This window comes from Podospora bellae-mahoneyi, chromosome 3 (genome assembly GCF_035222275.1).
Source record: "Podospora bellae-mahoneyi strain CBS 112042 chromosome 3, whole genome shotgun sequence".
Classification (NCBI taxonomy): Eukaryota; Fungi; Ascomycota; class Sordariomycetes; order Sordariales; family Podosporaceae; genus Podospora; species Podospora bellae-mahoneyi.
Window position 1 is genome coordinate 862,167 of NC_085882.1, and position 17,895 is coordinate 880,061.

The window sequence follows — 17,895 nt, forward strand, 5'->3', positions numbered from 1 at the left end:
AAGCCTTCAACTCGTCAAGTGGATCTTCTCTGGCCCATTAGTGCCGAGCGCACAGACCAGCATTACCGTTGGCTTGGTTTCTGGAAGACTGTCGGAACAATGGAGGCCAAGCGGGCAGCCACTCACTGCCCAGCTCTGGTGGTTGCGCAAGATCTTGTAGATCCTTCTCCTGTCATCACACATGTCTAGGTACGCCAATTTTATTCGCCAGCAGTGATATTAGCTTGATCTACAGGCACAGTGGTACACAAGCCGAAATCTCACATGCCCCCCTCCTCAATCTTCTTATACCTCTTCCCCAACTTGTCACTCTCATACCAAGCACCCACAATCTCCCTGCCCATCGGCCCAGCAGTAACTATACCGTCCCCTCTCTCCATCTTCTCTGCCACCTCCTGCATAAACTCTTCCACCGTCAATGAAATCGGGTTCTTTTCCTTCTTGTTATCATCCGGGTCCTCCCTGTCACGATGGAAATCCGTCCCAACCATTGGTGGCGCAATCTCAACCACCCTGGTCCCGCAGCTGAGTCCTCAGGTTCATGCTCCAGAAGTGAAGCCATGCCTTCGTCCCGTTGTACACCGGGTTGATGATGCTGAACGGCACAAACCCCAACACACTGCTGACGTTGATAATCATGGCTGCCGGCTTGTGTCGAAAATGCGGAAGCAGCTGCACGGTGAGGTGCATGGGACCGCGGATGTTGACATTGATTTCTCCATCTGCCTTGTACAGGAATTCGCTCGGGTCCAGTTTGGAGACCTCCAAGGGTTTCTGAACATCAGCATTGTTCACAAGACAGTCGAGTTCCGAATGCTTCTGCGTGACGAGGGAGACGAATTCTGGAAACGCTGATGTTTTCCCCATATCGAGCACGTAGTAGTCGGTCGCTGCGATTTCTTTCGCTGCAGATTCGAGATTGGATTTTGTCCTGCAGGCGAGGATGACTTTCTTGCCCTTGGATATAAAATAGGAGTGTCAGTGCTTTACCAAGGCCACCACCACCCCCTGTGATGAGCGCGCATTGGAAATTGAGGTTGTCTGAAGGCATCTTGCAAAAGCTTGGGATAGTAAGATAGCATTACACCAAAGTCAGAGACAGCACGGGCGGACATGGTCTATTCACCAGTGCAGCCGTTGACTTTGTTACCCCTGGGAAGATGGCGGTGACGCCTAGGATTGGTGTGCTACGTCATCGATACCCCCAAGGCCAATGTGAAAGCAGTGATCCCCATCCTTCCCCAAGACCCGTTTAGGTAGCCATCATTAAAGATTAGCACTGAAATATTCCTGTCATTGATACGGCTAACCACACTCTGGCTCATCGCCAACTGCTCCCACTCTGGCGGCTTGACCCCCACCGTAAATGCCGCCATCGAGAATGACTTCCTCGTTGTTCTCCAAATCATCTTGGACTCTTCGCCATTTGGTGGCCCTGTCCTTCCTACCTTCAAGCTCCTCGCCCTTGCCCTCCAAATCGTAGACCGGCCGTATTACTCCGCTCAATAATGGGTTCTTGCTGAAAGCGCCGCCTTGCCCCTTGCTCACGTGGGTGCCTTGCAAGATGGGAGCTTCATAGCCATAGTCATCTTCGACATCATCAACAGGCGTTGGGGGTCTCTCAATTTTGGCCATCTTCTTGAACACTTTACGCCCTGTGAGATCAATGCTCACGACTTGCTGGCGCTTCTCGTATTCAGGCTTAGCGTTCCATTCCATTTCTCGAAGGAGCTTTTGTTGTTTCTTCAACGCCAACGCCCTTTCTTCTGGGGTGGCCCACATGCTTCCTCCCACAGTGGCATCAAAGTCAGCTGCCTCGTCCCGTACCGTCGTTCGTTGGGCATTTTGAGCTTGGAATGCTAGCAGCTTGTCCCGGTGAGCTAGAGCTTGCGCTTCGGCGATGGTGGGATCTCTGGTTTTGGTATACGGCCGTGGGGTCCCTGCAACCTCGGCCTTCTTATGCGCTTCCCGATCTGCTGCCATCTTCTCACGTCCTCTGTCTGCCCTAAGCTCCTTGATCATGCTTTGTATCTCAGCCGAGCTCAACAATGGTTGCCCGCAAAATGTACATGGTCCGGGCCCTTCCTTGATGCAGATAACTTTGCCACAATGAAGGCAGTTCGGGGCTGCTGCCAGAGGAGGATGTCTTGTACCAACGCAATTACACCGTCGTGCCGCCACACCTTCGGCGCTATTTGTTGAGTGTGAGGGATTGGTGGTGATCTCGAGAGACCGAATGGCTTGGTCGAGGTCGCTCAGGACCGTAGACGAGCCATGCATCGCCACGCCTCCTGTGATGGTGACCTTGACCGTATTCCCATTGTTATTCTTCGATGACGATGGTCCGGGTGTCGAAGTCCGTGAGGTAGGGTTGGATTTGTTTTTGGACTTGGGTTGCCCGAGGTCCGACACTAGGGAGCCTAACGCGGAGGGAGGAGGCTTCGAGGTCTGGGTCGGAGGAGGTGTGGCAGTCTTGGTGGGTGGTGGTTTGCTGGGACCACTGGTGGCGTGTGAGGGTGTCGAAGCGCCTGATCGTGCTGAGATGTATTCATCTTGCGAGTCCTTCTTGCTGTAGACAGTTCCTGGCCCAAGCGCAAACGAGGCGACTTGTCTAGGGGGCGGGGTATGGATATTTGCTTTCTTCTTCTTGGGACCTCGATGGGGCTTTGGGACGCCGTCAGCTTCAGAGTTTTGTGTTGAGTTTTGGGTGGTCGATGCGGAAGAGTACGTGGGCGTGGACGTGGGAGCGTTTCTTGGTGGCGGTGGTGCTTTTGGATCGCTTCGTCGTGCGTTGAATGTCGAAATGAACTCGACGACTTGGGGCGAGTCGCCGAGCATGTTGGAGAAATGTTCAGCAGCTTCTTGCTTGGAAAGGGTGGCGGCATATTCGAGGACTTGTTGCAGGCCATCGTCTGGCATCGGCAGCAGTTGGAAAAGCTGTTCTTTCGACATTTTGTCGGAGGTGACGGGGAAATTGGTTTGGTGTTGTGCTGTTGTCAAGCAACTGAAGATGCTGCAGGTGTCGTAGAATTCTTCAGGTACAGTACACAGCGCCAGCGGCGAGTACAGTCACGACGCTGCCCCGCGCATCTGCGGTCTACCCGGCCTACCCTTTCCGGATAGGTTTCCACTTTATGCATGTCACAAAGCTTGGCGGCGAGCTTATCCCTGCTCTTTCTTTTCGCTCACTGGCTGGTCCCTTGCAGCATCCAACACCGCCAACTTCAACCATCGACATTCCAGTTCACTCTTCGCTGTTGTTTTCCTGCTGACCATTCGGCAATTTGCCCAAAATACCACTCTGGGAGCCCTCCAGAACGATTCCAAACGCTTGGTCTAGATCTAACTCATTTTTAGATGCAGCCTACAGGCAAACACCCTCGAACTGTAGGATCAGCCCCAGCGCTGATGGGCCGGAACAGTGGTAATCACACCGGTACATTCCTTTTATGTATGGTTAATCCGCACCCCAACTTCAACAAGACATCCTATGGTTGTATAGTGTAGCGGTTAGCACCCCAGATTCTGATTCTGGTAACCCCGGTTCGATTCCGGGTACGACCTTTGCTTTTCACCAAATTTTTCTGGTGGAGCATTGTCTTCTCTTTTGTGGCCCCTGGATCAAGGGACACTTTCCAGGTTGGGAAGATGCACCTCAGCTACATTTTTAGCACAAGCTCAGTATACTGTTGACTGGCAATGGCCAAACAACACCGAGGAAGAGAGCTATCCAAGCCCTTGAGCATATGTCGGGCCATCGGCAACTTTTTCTGCGTCATCGCGATGAATCCCATTGTTCGGGACTACACCATATTCTTTATGAGAACAACTTGGAGCGCCGAGGCATTTGTTGACATTGCCCTTGTGCCGTTTTCATCGATCCGCTGTGATTGAAATATAGAAGATGGTGCGTCGAGGAGCCATGTTGGTGCTATGGGAACAGACCACTCTGTTTGTTTGTAGTTGCAGCTCAACAAGATGATCTTGAGAAAGTGGACACTATTAGCTTCTTGCTTTGCAAGATTCTAGAGCGCTAATGCTGTACCTGCTCCTCAAGGTACATCCGATGTCGATGGCTCTCAGACAGGAGTTCCCACGGCCTGCGCAGCCATTGCCTCCATCACAGATTCGCTGCTCTCAGCAAGCCCAATGGGTGAGTTGTCAGATGAAATTATACACGTCAGAAAACAAACACTGACTCACAGTAGCAACGCCTTCCGTGCCGGCTCCAGTTGCCATCTCATGTTTAATGACAGTGCCCAACAAACCCGACCTAGCTTTGAAGTTAATCAAGAGCCTTCGCGCTTTTGTGCAATGGCAAAGCACTCTACCTTGGCTGAAAAGCCCACCGGAGTCGTAGGATCTGGCAGCCGTTGACATCATGGGTGGTTTAGACAAGATCGCCAGCAGAGTATCTGGGGATGAGAAATATGCCAGCGAATACGACTTTGCCATGCCCATCTATGAACTCATTGGTGCTTCCCATGACGGCCATTTCAGGTTTGTTTCCGATGTCTTCAGGGGTTTCTTCTTTGTGAATACCCTAGTGCAGGATCTTGCCACGATCAGTATAAACGGAACCGCGACTCCTAAACTTACCACTTATGTGAGTATTTCGCGCCCATCATGGATGCCTTGAAGTATCAGACTAACACCCACTTAGCTCAGCTATCTGGCACTAGCTCAAATGGGACGCTGGCTGGAAGCCAACTCCCACCCGCGATTGTTCAAATCAATGGAAAGGACGCTGTAGATGTTTTGATGAAACAGCAGCTTCGTTTTTCAGACTTCCAAAGTCTTGATGCTTTGTGGAATGCCGGAATGCCCTCTTACGCCGGTCCTCATCATCGCACTTTGCTTACAAACTCGATGGATTACCAGGGACAAAACCTAACCTTGACCTATGTAAATGGTCAGGAAGTCACGGTAGAGCCCGTTGCCATTGTTCGAATGGGAGCAAACTTCACTGATGTGCGAACTGGCGAAGGCTTTTACACACTTTTCTGTGATCCGGACGCTTCGATAGATGTTGAACCACCAGCAACAACCGAAGTGCCGCCACAATTTCCAACTTCGACCAGGACCGATACCGCCGCAAGCGATGTGTCCAGTACAAATACCCTGCCGCCTCTCTCCCCAACAATTAGCAACTATCCTTGGCCAGCTGTTAGAGACAATGGTTCCAACATAACCTCCGGCTACTGTCTGAACGGGACGGGATACGACGATATAGTTGTGCTTGCCCTTTCGGAATTCTCCCCGCCTGATATGGATCCTATGGCATACTTGGTGGATTTTCAAGCTACCATCGCCAACCTCCTTGCGAAGTCCCGAGAGCAGAGTAAGACAAAGTTGATCATTGACGTTAGCGAGAACGGGGGTGGCCTTGTAGTTGCTGCCTACTAGCTCTTTGCTCAGGTTGGTATCCCCGCAATGATCGCTCTCATTTCGTCTGTTAACACATCTTCCGGCTATTCCGCAACACAACAGCCTTCAGTGCCAACAACATACGCGAAACCCTGTCCGTCGTCCAAATATCGAACGTCTCGAGTGCCGACGCAGTGGAAATCAAAAACTTGGACGCCAACACGTTCGACGAAATCAACCCTAATGAGCCCGCCCGCTTCAAAGCCCTGAGCAGCCTCCACGAAAACAGCATGGTTGAACAGCTCATCCCCGGTCATCTTTTCTCCCCTATAACCGGCCTCAACCTCACCACTTCCGATGCCCTTCTCGGCCAGTAATCCTCGAAAACGACACCTTTACAGCATACCGGTCCCATCCCTGGAACCAAACCGAAGATGTCTTCGACATCACCCGCGCAGGTAATAGAGCCAATGTCCCTCCCTCCCCCTTCACAGTCGAGAATATTGTCCTCCTCACCGACGGCGCTTGTAGCTCTACCTGCGCGACATTGGCAAGGCTCCTCTACAGCGTCAACGGCACCAACAACGCCAAGATTAAGATTAAGACCGCTGTCGTCGACGGCCGACCTGATTCTGCTCTTGGAACAATAAACAACACCAGCACCGGTCCCATGCAGGCCGTGGGTGGTGTGGCAGGTGCACAAATCTTTTACTTTCCAATTTGCACGAGGCAGCCAAAGCGGTCTTGGTCCTCTCGCCGGAGCTAAACAGCACAACCAACTCGACCGAAAACGAGGATTTGCTGCTGCTGGCCGAGGGGTACGCAATGAAGAGGTCATTGGCGGGGATCGGTGGTGGTGAGGCGGCAGGGTCGATCAACCGGAAGAATGATTTTGTTTCGCTTGACAATTTGAAGACTCCGATTCAGTTTCTGAGTTGGAATGAGGATGTCATTGGGGGTGTCAATGAGACGAACTATGCCATTTTTACTACACAAAAGAGATGGTGTTTGGGCCGACGAAGGTGTGGGAGAGGGCGGCTGATGCTTTTGGGGGGGAGGATGGGGGGAATGAATTGTGTTTGCCACTTTCTGACTAGAAGAAAGAAAAAGGGCTGAAGTGGATGACATATAAGTTGACTAAGGTCAAAAGTTGGCTAGAGATGTCCACACCGTTAAGTCGAGACCTATCAACTGAGTCAAAGGTTGCTGAGTATCTACTATTGTAATGTATGAGTCAGTGATCTTCATCTACCAAAATAGGCTTTTAGCACAGGGCTACGCAGGCATCCTTGTTGTTACTGTTTATTGTTCTAAGTCGACTACTATTCCCAGGGTCCAAGCAATCTTTGGCACGGTCAAAGCAACCTGTCAGAATAGTCAATAAGGCCCACTGTTAAGGAATTAATATTTTGGCAGTAGGACCAGGGCCACTGGGTTCGGCCATTTCCAGCCACCCGGGCAACTCTCCCTCGTACAACAACAGAATTGACACCTTTTCGGACTTCATATACGATTAGACACAACCATCTTTTAAGTGGATCTGCCAAGCCTAAACTTCCGGCTTTTCACCCCTTTTTACTACTGAACCTAGGTTTTCGATCACAACTCTCACGACTTGTTCCTTTTTCAAGACTTGATCAAATCCGAAGCCGACACATCTCGATATTACTTCGACGTTTATCTTGATCCTCAGACAGGGCAGCAATGGTGGCCGAAGGAGGCACCGATGGAGGTTTCCAGGCGTATCATGAGCCTCATGGTACGTGTTCATCATCCGTCTAACGCGTTTTTAGTCACATATGATATGTATATCGTATTTCTTGACAGATTTGACGTGAAAAAAACTTCTTTGTTATTTTCCTTCACTCTTCGACCACCATCGAATAACAAGCATATGAAGTGACTTACCAAATGTACCAGTCATCGAGATTCTCATCCTCGTCTCCTTCTTTCTCTTCCTAGCCCTGTCCGACTGGCTAGCCGACAAGATATTTCGCGCGGGCCTAATTGGTCAAATCATCGTTGGTCTTGTCTACGGTGTCCCCTTGGCCAATATTCTCGAGATCAACTGGCGGGAGACGTTTTTAGCCCTGGGATACGTGGGTCTGCTGCTGATCACCTTTGAAGGGATGTTTTCCTACCCCTGCAAATCTCCTGAGAAGTGCTAACATGTGCACAGGCGGACTCACAATTCGACTGGATCTCCTACGACAAATTTTATCCTGAACACCATCGCCGCTCTCCTTGGACTTCTTACCCCCATCGCCTTGTCTTTTGCCCTGTTGTATGCTGGTTTCGGTCATGGTTAGTTCCCCTTCAAGTGTTCCATCAGTCTTGACACACCGAACCTAACTTCACCAGCCCCCTTGGAGGCCTTCATCGTCGGCACGGCTCTTTGTTCCACCTCACTCGGCACCACCTTTGTTATCATCAACAGTGCCTCCAACGCTACTGACTACTCTCAAACTCGCATCGGAACTGTTCTCATCAGCGCCGCGGTTCTCGATGACGTTTGTGGCCTCGTCTTGGTGAGCGTCATCCACCAGCCTCGGGGCATAGCAGAAGATGGTGATGTCAACCTTGGATGGATCATTGGCCGACCGGTGCTGGCAAGTGGCTTGCTCGCAATCTTGACCCCCCTGGTTGCCAAATTTGTCGCAGGTCCTCTGTTTCGCCGGTTTCTGGAGAAGCCCCTGTCAAAGTTCAAGCATACCGCCAACATTCTCCTGATGACGGTTGTTCTGTGTGCCTTTCTGGCCATAACCGCTTTTGCAGGCGCATCAATGCTGTTTGGAGCCTTTCTCGCCGGCGCATTCCTCAGCAGCATACCTAGCAAGGAAAAGACCCCCTCTGAGCCAGAAACGACCTCCTTTGTGACCACATTCGAATACTACCTCAGTGGGCCCCAAAAGTTCATCCTACAGCCCTTATTCTTCGCCAGCATCGGCTTCGCGATCCCGTTTGGAGAGCTTTGGACCGGCGAGGTGATCTGGAAAGGGCTGGTTTTCACCATCCTGATGGTCTTGAGCAAGCTGGTCGTTGGTCTGGTCGTCCCAGCTTGGGACATGTTCTCAGCTGTGGGATTTCCCAAGCCAGCACCGCCTGCGAACGAGAGGATGAGCGCGAGCTGGGCGCCGGCGACCCTGCTTGGCACGGCCATGGTCGCGCGTGGGGAGATCGGGCTGCTGATCATCCAAATCGGCCTCAACGAGACACCCTTCCTAACGCGCAAGGCGTTTGTGGTTGACGTTTGGGCCATTGTGCTCAATACCATCATTGGCCCTGTGTCGGTGGGTATGTTGTTGAAGAAGGTTGGCGACCAGATAGCCACTGACAAGATGTGGGGGATTCAGTCCAAGCCCCGAGATATCGATGTCGAGTCGGTGATGGCGCCGGAACAGCCTGGTCAAGATGGTAGACTTCCCGAAGGGAAAGGAGAAGAGAGCATAGGTGGCGTTTAGGGAAGTCGTCCTAGCCTTAGCTCACACCACCCAAATCTGCCGGTCCTTCATCTGCCATATTCCAGAGACCAGGGCATCGACAATAGTAACGGCAGCCAGAACAGCCAGGGATCCGAAACCAGGTCTCCTCTTCCAGGGTTGCCTCCTGGCTATCCAAGCAATATGGAGACTGTGAAAGCTTTTCGGCGGCTCCTTGCCTCAACACCTAGCCTTCCTCATCCGGGACTCCTAAAATAGATCAGAACAGGCTCCCCACGATTTTGGGGGAGTGACCCGCGGTCTAGCCATCACCCTGGAGGTGGCAATACAACCATGCTACCCGTTTCTATCGCCGGAAAACTGCGACCTACCAACGATACAAGTGAACACCTGATCCTCGGAGTTAGTAACCCCACGAGGCCCGGAACAACGCTAATGGACCCATCTTGTTCCATTTGCTGGTACGTAAAAATAAATCTGGCATCCCCAATATCTGGCCTACCGAGTTGCCCTTCGCATCGGAGTCAATTGGCCAATCATCCAGCTTGCCGGGTTCGGGTCTGGGACAACCGCTAATTAACCGGCTGAAGTGGCCGGTTGATGCCTCGTTGGAGCTCGGAAGCGGACCGTTCGTTTACAGGGGCTACACGAAGTACCAGCAGTTTATTGAGTAGCGGACCAAGAAGAGCTGGGAAAGGACAGTTTTGATAATGTGCCCGAGAGTGGGAAAGATGAATATGAGGAGGTTGCACATGCTCCGCGAATGCAAGATACATAGATTGATACCCTCCTATTTTGGTGGCTGCAGGGCATGGGTAATATACAAGATGCATCAATCCACTGCTACCCACCGGTACCTTGCATGACGGGTGTGATTGACATGTTTGTCGACTGAAAAGTGCAGTGGAAAACTTACAAGATCTTGTCTTCTCCCGGCTGCTTTTATCTGCCCGGGCTATCCTTTGCCTCGCCTCCTCTCCCCGCTGAGAGTCAAGGGGTCATGTCAAACGACACGCCGGTCTAACAATTCATTTCCCTCTTTTCTTTCCATGTCTCCGCCAAGATGCTACCCTCACTTCTCTTCACCATGCTGAGCGGTGCCGCTTTCATCCATCCCACCATTGCCTCTCCATCCGTCATCCTTGAGAAAGTCGAAGCCAAATCCATTCCACCAGGCTGGTCATTCGACCACAACGCCACCTCCACAGATAAAATCACACTCACCATTGCCCTCAAAGAGCCTGGCTTTGCCGAAGTCAAAGCAAGGCTACACCAACGCCAATTTGGGGGTAACAACCACCACCTTTCGAGAGATCAGCTCCACACTTACCTCCAGCCCAAAAACAAGAATATCGAAACAGTAAAATCCTGGCTAAGGTCCAACGCAGGAGTCAAAAATGTCCACGTCCAGGGGAGTTTGCTCTCCTTTGAGGCAACAGCGCGACAAGTCAAGGACTTGTTCTCTGCTGATCTGAAGTATTACACTTACTCTTCTGACGATGACGACGAGAATGTCCTCAGGACCACCGCTCTCAGGGCGTTGTCGTATAGCATCCCCTCCTGGCTCCGTGCCTACATCGACTTTGTGCACCCTATAACCAACTTCATGCCCCCGCGTAGAGCAGGTCGTCCGACCAAAAAGCCAACTCCCAATAAGCCAACCACCACCAAGAAAGCATCATCTTCAAGCGCAAAAGCAACCCCGACCAAGAAAGCAACCTCGACCACCACAAAGAGGACATCCCCTACCACCCCGAAGGTTCTAACTTCAACAACCACTAGAAGGACCTCAACCACTACCATCAAGAAGACAAGCTCCTCTACCAAGAAACCAACCACCACCTCCCGGCCCATAGGCATCCCAGCCATCACCTCGGCGCTCCCCCAAGAAACCGGTCTCCCAGATCCGGAAGAGCCCTACGAAGGCAACTACCCTTGCCTTGTAGCCACCTCCCCTCGCTGCATTAAGCAGCTTTACAACATTACCTACCCGCCCTACAACCCCGCCAGCTCCCCCCGTTCCCCCGTAAACTTTGGTGTCGCGGGCTTCCTAGAACAATGGATCCTCCACGCCGACGTCGCCGACTTTCTCTCTCAATACCAACCCGACTACCTCTACCGATCCGCCACTCCCACCGGTCCCTACAACTTCACAGTCGAGCTCATCAATGGCGGCATAAACCCCCAAAACGACCCCGCCAACGCCGGAATAGAAGCCAGTCTGGATGTCGAGTACGCCATGGCGCTCGGGTACCCTACCAATGTCATCTACTACGTCACCGGAGGCAGAGGAACAAAACTCGACCGTGACGGCAACCCCTCCTCCCCCGAAGAAACCGACAACGAGCCCTACCTCGAGTTCCTCGAAGCCCTCCTCGCCAAACCAGACGCCGAACTCCCCCACGTCCTGAGCATCAGCTACGCCGACGACGAGATCTCCGTTCCCCGACCCTACGCCCTCCGAGTCTGCGATTTATTCGCCGCCCTCGCAGCGCGGGGCGTCTCGACCTTTGTCGCGAGCGGCGACGGCGGAGCAGCGGGGACAGGCCAAACCCGCTGCGTCATGAACGACGGGTCCGGGCAGAAGAAAATGTTCATCCCCACCTTCCCCGCCAGCTGCCCCTACGTCACCGCCGTCGGGGCGGTAGACAACGTCGCGCCGCCGTTTACGGGAGAGGACTTCAGCGCCGGGGGGTTCAGCAACTACTTTGACCGCCCCAGCTGGCAAGACGAGGCCGTCAAGCCCTACGTCGACGGGTTCGTCAGTCGCGGTGACCCACGGGTGGGGCTCTTCAACAGCACGGGGCGGGCGATGCCGGATATTAGCGCTATCGGGTCCGGGTTTCAGATCATCATGGGTGGAGAAATGAGCGAGGTCTTGGGCACCAGCGCGAGCGCGCCCGTCGTGGCGGCCATGGTGGCTTTGATCAACGACGCGAGGATGCGCGCGGGGAAACAGAGTCTCGGCTGGCTGAATCCTCTGCTGTATTCGGCAAAGGTGAGGGCGGTGCTTAGGGATGTAACGGTGGGCGAGAGCTATGGGTGCCTGTTTCCTGATGGCAGCACGCAGGATGGGTGGCCTGCCGTTCAGGGGTACGATTGTGTTACGGGTCTTGGTGCTGTCAGGCAGTTTGACGAGCTCATGGAAGCCCTGCTATAGATTAGTTTGAGCCTCAAGACCAACGAATATGAACACCGAATTACCGATCCATGATGGGGAAGCGAGGTTTCCGGCCAACCGAACGCTGTCATCTTAATACCACCTTCCCACGCAACTCAAAGCTGACAGAACCTTCATGCTCCAACCTATCCAAGTGCTTGGGACAGTTCCAGCCTGTCCTGGGCGTTTTCCACCTTCCAAAACGCTCTCCAATCAGCATAATGCTGTCGTATGTAATCTTGCGATGTCCCGCTAGCTAGGAACCCCTTAAGTCCCACCGGCGTCTCGTTGGGGACATAATAATCATGGAGACTGCGATGCAGCATCAAAGCCTTCAAAAACGATAAAAAAGCCCCGCGACAGTCATGAATCCCCTCTTGATGTCTGTATAGGCCTTCCATACAAATTCAATGTCTAATGACCATCTGGGAAGGGTTGTCCTGTTGACTATTTTCCAGGGTATTTAGCATTGGAGCAGTCTCCACTCTTTCACCACATGTGCGGCGCAGTGTCATCTAAGGGGCCCTGAACTCCACCGCAGGCACCGAGGAAATAATTTAAGCATAAAGCGACTTTGGCTCGTGAGACCTCCCCACTGTCTGTCTCTTGCTTGCATGGAGTGTTTCTCTCCCTCGACCACCCAATTCCCACCCAGTCGCTCGTTTTGGTAATCTTTCCTTTTGCGGGGTGCCACGGACGACTATCGCCATCTCATGCGGCGACCGCGCTCACGACGGCGATGATAACAGCGATGGCGGGTTCGGCTTCTGGATCGAGGGCAGCGATCTTGTTGACCCTCATTGCTTTGTCCTTGGGAGGCGTTGCCGACGCAAAATTTCTTTCCATGCCTTTCACCACCGACTTCGACGTCTTTGGCTCAGGTACCTACGGCCCAGATGGACCATGGCAGGCTGTCGGCGTCCTGCTCGGGAGCCATGAGCGCAAGTCCCACCTCGTGCCTCTCGAGGGTCCCACTGTGCCGGTCTGGCCTACGGCGGCCTCGATGGTAGCCCTTCACTCGACCAAGGCTGGTGGCAAGTACAACATCAGCCGCTCCGGCAACGCATCCGAACCATTCCTCAAGATCACCGAGGGCACATCCGAAGACAACGCCTCGGCCCTTTTCCGCTTCGCAGATCTGAACTCCAACCACAGGACATCCGGCCTCATGGTTGTCGACGCAATGACCTTTACCAACCTGCGATTCGAGGAGCCCGGGTACGCCAACGTCCAGGCCACGATCTATGTGATGGACTCATCCGTCATCACTTATCCCAACAACAGAACGTCAAAGCCGACCGTCGGGGTCCTAGGCTTCGGACGACCGAGCGACCTGAACTTTCGCGGGACGAGCATTCTGGTCCAGATGAAGGAGGCCGGTCTCATATCGTCCAGCTCGTTTGGGCTGCACATCGCGAGCGTACCACTGAAGCAGCGGGGTTCGCTAATCTTGGGGGGATACGAAGAAAACAGAGTTATAGGTCCCGTAGGCGTCTTCACAAAGACAACCGGCCTGCCAGTCACCTATCTGACCGACGTCAGCATCGGATACGAGGGTGCCACAGAGAAGGACAGGGAAGACGGGAGCGTGTGGCCCAACCCAGTACCAGACGAAGCGAGCAGAGTCGGTCTCGCGCGATTCATGCAGCCATCAGAAAACGGCATCATCGCCATTCCCAACCCAGCAGTTCCCGGCATCTACCTCCCTCCTCCCGTGTGCGCTAACGCAGCGACGAAGCTCCCTGTTGTATGGAAGGAAGACCTCGGGTATTATCTCTGGGACACAACAGACCCCCGTTACGACACGGTGATGAACTTTGGCGGCTACATGGCTTTCACCTTCCTCGACTCAACAGCAGCCAACATCACCATCAAAATCCCATTCAAACTGCTCAATCTCACACTGGAGGCACCGATTGTCGACGAGCCGGTTCCCTATTTTCCATGCCACGACACCAACAGCTACAACACTGGCATCTGGGAACTTGGCCGAGCTTTTCTCCAGGGAGCTTTCTTTGGCGTCAACTACGACACAAACGTCACGTTTCTGGCGCAGGCCCCAGGCCCTGATATGGAACAAAGTGCGACACGATCCTTGGAGCCCACAGACCGAAACATGACCGGTCTGCCCGTCAAGGCATTCGTCAATAGCTGGCGGAAACAATGGCCGGAGCTTGTGATTCCTGATACCGAGTCCACTCTCAGCCCGGCAGCTCTGGCAGGTATCATCATTGGGACCCTAGCGGTTGTTGGTCTACTCACGGCTCTTGGCTGGTTTGTCTGGAGGCGGAGACAACGGGGTAGGAGGACGCAGCAGTTATCGGGGGAGCAGCCGTCGGATTCTGAAATGAAGCCCGTGATTGAATTGGGCATCCCGGACAAGGTTGAAGCAAAAATATGCCCTTACCCGGAGAAGCCGTTTGTGGAGATAGACGATAGCACTGTCCTGGAGCTGGACTCGAGAAGTGTAACAAGTGTGAGGACGGTGAGGACGGCGCGGGATCTGTCCCAGTTCAGCGAGGCACCGGACTCACCGGGCGTATACGAGATGCCTGCTGATAATCCATTTGTGGACCGGCAAAGGGATAAGGAGAAAGAGGCGGACAGGGAAAGTCAAAGGTGACATAATTAGCGACAATTTTGATTTAGAGATACCCCAACCATACTGGATAACGAAAACGGCGCTATCGGAGCAACTAATGTGTTCTGAAAAGCCAAAATGAAATAACCAACTGTTGAATATCTCTTGGGGCCCCTAAAAGGAGTGTGAAAATTGTCTAGAAAGGCACTTGGGGGTTATGAATGACGTTTTGAAAATGGCTGAAAAACTCCGCGGAGAAGGGAGTGGTGATCACGGCCGCAAGCTGATGCAACCCGCCGAGCTGTCCTCTTGGAAGATGCCGCCAAAGATGATGCCCTCGTCGATACCGTCTTCTTGAAACCCGTTTCTTGTAATATCGCCAACCGCATCAGTCGGCTTTTTGAGCAAGCCAAAGTGGAACTGTCCTTGCCCGCTGACATCGTTGGAGATGACCTGGGTCACGGCCTCGAGGGGATCCCCGCCGGCTGAAAAAAAGACCTGGGTAGTGCTGTCGTTCTGTCCGTCAGTTATAAGCTCAAAGGCTTGTGACTAGATAGGAGAGCGAGACCCACAGGGCGTCAAAGTCTAGTGTAACAGCAAAGTTGTGGAAAACGCCGTCCAGAAATGGGACGCTGAAGAGAAGTTTTGATGGGGTTTGGTTGACATTTCCAAATAACTGTAGGGTATCAGGGTCGACAGCTGTGTCACCGCCCAGAATGCTGCCCGTTTTCAAGACGAACTGATTGGTGCTAAAGTCGTTGCTTTCAAGAAACACCAGCTGATATTCGTGAGACAGATTCAGCGGGCGTTGTGCGTCCTTGCCTATGCTGAAATGGAGGGTCTTGATGCTTGTGGTGCTGTCGTCGATGCCAGAGTTGCTGGCAGGAAGGAGCTCAGCGCGACGGAAACCAGTCTGGCCGTTGAAGATGGACGCGTCGCTGATGGTCACTTCTATGGGAATGGTCTCAATGTCGAACTGCTTCCTGGTTGGTATCTTTCGCACGCATAAGGAGCAGATTCGGGATGGATGAACGCACCAGAGAAGCAGAGATGGCGGGCAGCTGGATGAGCTGGCTGAAGCTGAGCCCAGCTCCGAGCACATTGGTCTCGCTGAAAAAGTTATTTGGAGTGTCGAAACCAGCGACACCGAAGCTTGGCGGAACGCGGCCATCAAACTGAAGACGGCAGCTCTGGGCAGAAACGGAGGTAACCAGCGAAGCGCAGATAAGAGGAATTCCGTGTTTGTGCATGTTGAACTAATCAAGGATTCAATGACCTGGTGGACCGAGAAAGTGTGTTGGCATCGATGCGCAGTTGCGTGAACATCTTATACATACTGCGGAAAGGTGCAATCCATCCATGGTGGGCATTCAAAAGCTCTCCCGTCTCTTAGCCGATTCAAAATGCGGGATGATCAAACTGGTCGTACGAAATGTCCGTGATGCAGAGGGGCCGTTCGGGTTTGAGATCGCAGGGAACAGATAGCCCAACACCCGTCAGGCCAAGCAGAGCAAGTATAAGCGGCAGAAAGGAAAGGAGAGTAAAGAAAAATTATGTATTAGCTAACCATCAACCCCGGGTATCAACTAAAGATCCAATCTGACCCTAAATCTCAGCTGCCAGCCAACCGTCATGTCGTCATTTCACACATTTGCAATTATATTCACGCACCCACATAGGTAGCTTTCATATTCAACTTTAGTACAGCATCACTCCGAGCACAAAAAGTGCCAATGAGTTAAGATTGACTCTCAAATCACTGCTGCCTGCGGTGACGATAGGCGACATCGTCGTTGAGTTCTAAGTCCCAAGCAGTCAGCGAATGAATGGCAAGGCATCAAACCAGGGCATTAATACGTATACATACCGTAGGTCTGTGAGTTGTTTGGGATGTTGGTGGCTTCGTTATCGTGGTGTCGGTCCAGGATGAGCTGTCTGGGGGGGAAGTCACAGTTGATGCCGTGTTGCACTCGCCAGTCCCAACAGTGACGGTCACTTCAAAGGTTGAGACCACGGTGGTTGTTCCCCATGAGGTGACGGTGGAGGGGACACACTGACTGTCTGTTGCGGTAGGAAAGTCGCTCTCTGTGTCCGTTGGTGTGGTTGTGGTGTCTGTTGAGCCGCTTGGGCCCGCCGAGGTGGTTGCCGTGGATGATGAAGGGGGTGCAGACGTGGTCCCTCCGCCCACACCGCATTCTTCCAGACTTTGGCCCTGGTAACAGGTGTCAGACAATCTTTCGGCAATCTCCAACAAACAGTGGCTAGCTCACATCTTCACAGCACCATACTCTTCCGCCGAGTTCTTTCCATGCGCAATAGTATCCACGGTCACAGGCACGCCCTGAGCCATTCTCACAACAGCTTTGACCTAGATCCACTTGGTTGTAGCAGAACAACGACAGCTCCGTCGACGCCCTGCACGACAGCCAGTTTGCACCGCAGGCATTTTCGCAAGTTGTACCGCTACCGCATGAGCCAAACTCGGGATGATAGCCAGGAGGAGTTGTCTGACGACGATCGAGGGACGGTCCTTCCAAGCCAGCTGCCCTCGGTGTGTTCCACCAGAAGAACTCGTTCTTTTGCGCAGAGCAGACCACCACCAAGAGCTGGAGGCCTGCAAGAAGGACACTTTTTGTCGACATTTTCAAAATGATGTTGGAGGTACAGATTTCGAAAGCACTGCCAAGAGAGGAGAGGCAGCGAGCCTCATTCTTATCCGAGTCACGCTTGCTCAGGAACAAGACGCCGACATCATAAAGCATGGGAGCTAAGAGTTCTTTGGGAACCAAGATGTGACCCTGGCAGGAACCATCAGGTTTTCTTTTGGTCAAAAAGTCCGTGGCGTCATCTGATGGGCTAGTAGTTGAAGCCCCGAATATTGAACCCCGCTGCATGCGACTGCAGCCCGCCAACGAGGGGCAGCTCCTGATTGGAGTCGTCGTGGGTCTGAGTTGTCCAAGGCGGTGTGGTGTTGTTCGTGGCTGCAGAAGGGATGAGGTTGGGCACACTGCCCAATGCCGATCGGGCGAGAGGGAGTGCCAAGTCTTCAATTGGCCGAACCTCGCGGGGCTGCATCTACAACCTGGACTGCCCAATCATGGCTCTCACGCCTGCCGCTTGCACCGCCATCACGGGCCAGGGGCCGTCTGCCCTTCAGCTTCGTCACAGCAAGCCCACCTCACCCATCTCGGAGCCGTGGTTGTATTGGGCTGCAGATGTCGCACATGCGTGTGTCGACCCCCTCCCCCAGTTGGTGAATGACTATCAGGCCAGTCAGCAGCCTCCATGAGATCGAGCATGTCCCCTCTCAATAACCCCTCGTCCATTCCCTGTGGGTTTCCCTGGAA

The 17,895-nt window shown here is 53.1% G+C and overlaps 7 protein-coding genes and 1 non-coding gene across 8 annotated transcripts; 5 read left to right on the top strand and 3 right to left on the bottom strand.

The window, feature by feature from the left end:
- Positions 1–1,305: 1,305 nt before the first annotated feature.
- QC761_302200 (uncharacterized protein) lies at positions 1,306–2,952 on the bottom strand (the record flags this gene model as incomplete). Its single annotated transcript, XM_062877362.1, has 1 exon — positions 1,306–2,952. The coding sequence occupies one exon, from the start codon at positions 2,950–2,952 to the stop codon at positions 1,306–1,308; it is 1,647 nt and encodes a 548-aa protein (XP_062733156.1).
- A 540-nt stretch (positions 2,953–3,492) lies between these two features.
- On the top strand, positions 3,493–3,564 carry QC761_0050000. Its single transcript has one exon. It is a non-coding gene; the product is annotated as a tRNA-Gln (tRNA).
- An 817-nt stretch (positions 3,565–4,381) lies between these two features.
- On the top strand, positions 4,382–5,744 carry QC761_0050010 (uncharacterized protein; the record flags this gene model as incomplete). Its single annotated transcript, XM_062872467.1, has 3 exons — positions 4,382–4,606; positions 4,669–5,341; positions 5,491–5,744. 3 exons carry the CDS (start codon positions 4,382–4,384, stop codon positions 5,742–5,744), a joined length of 1,152 nt encoding a protein of 383 aa, XP_062733157.1.
- A 1,327-nt stretch (positions 5,745–7,071) lies between these two features.
- Positions 7,072–8,828, top strand: QC761_302170 (uncharacterized protein; the record flags this gene model as incomplete). Its single annotated transcript, XM_062877361.1, has 3 exons — positions 7,072–7,126; positions 7,288–7,466; positions 7,740–8,828. The coding sequence occupies 3 exons, from the start codon at positions 7,072–7,074 to the stop codon at positions 8,826–8,828; spliced, it is 1,323 nt and encodes a 440-aa protein (XP_062733158.1).
- Positions 8,829–9,870: 1,042 nt separating this feature from the next.
- Positions 9,871–11,967, top strand: QC761_302160 (uncharacterized protein; the record flags this gene model as incomplete). The annotated part of the gene is made up of 1 exon (XM_062877360.1): positions 9,871–11,967. One exon carries the CDS (start codon positions 9,871–9,873, stop codon positions 11,965–11,967), a length of 2,097 nt encoding a protein of 698 aa, XP_062733159.1.
- A 739-nt stretch (positions 11,968–12,706) lies between these two features.
- On the top strand, positions 12,707–14,590 carry QC761_302150 (uncharacterized protein; the record flags this gene model as incomplete). Its single annotated transcript, XM_062877359.1, has 1 exon — positions 12,707–14,590. One exon carries the CDS (start codon positions 12,707–12,709, stop codon positions 14,588–14,590), a length of 1,884 nt encoding a protein of 627 aa, XP_062733160.1.
- Positions 14,591–14,592: 2 nt separating this feature from the next.
- QC761_302140 (uncharacterized protein) lies at positions 14,593–15,798 on the bottom strand (the record flags this gene model as incomplete). Its single annotated transcript, XM_062877358.1, has 3 exons — positions 14,593–15,056; positions 15,121–15,524; positions 15,586–15,798. 3 exons carry the CDS (start codon positions 15,796–15,798, stop codon positions 14,819–14,821), a joined length of 855 nt encoding a protein of 284 aa, XP_062733161.1. The 3' UTR covers positions 14,593–14,818.
- A 448-nt stretch (positions 15,799–16,246) lies between these two features.
- QC761_302130 (uncharacterized protein) lies at positions 16,247–17,538 on the bottom strand (the record flags this gene model as incomplete). Its single annotated transcript, XM_062877357.1, has 3 exons — positions 16,819–17,538; positions 16,416–16,760; positions 16,247–16,348 (listed from the first exon to the last, which is right to left on the bottom strand). The coding sequence occupies exons 1-3, from the start codon at positions 17,440–17,442 to the stop codon at positions 16,247–16,249; spliced, it is 1,071 nt and encodes a 356-aa protein (XP_062733162.1). The 5' UTR covers positions 17,443–17,538.
- Positions 17,539–17,895: the final 357 nt, after the last annotated feature.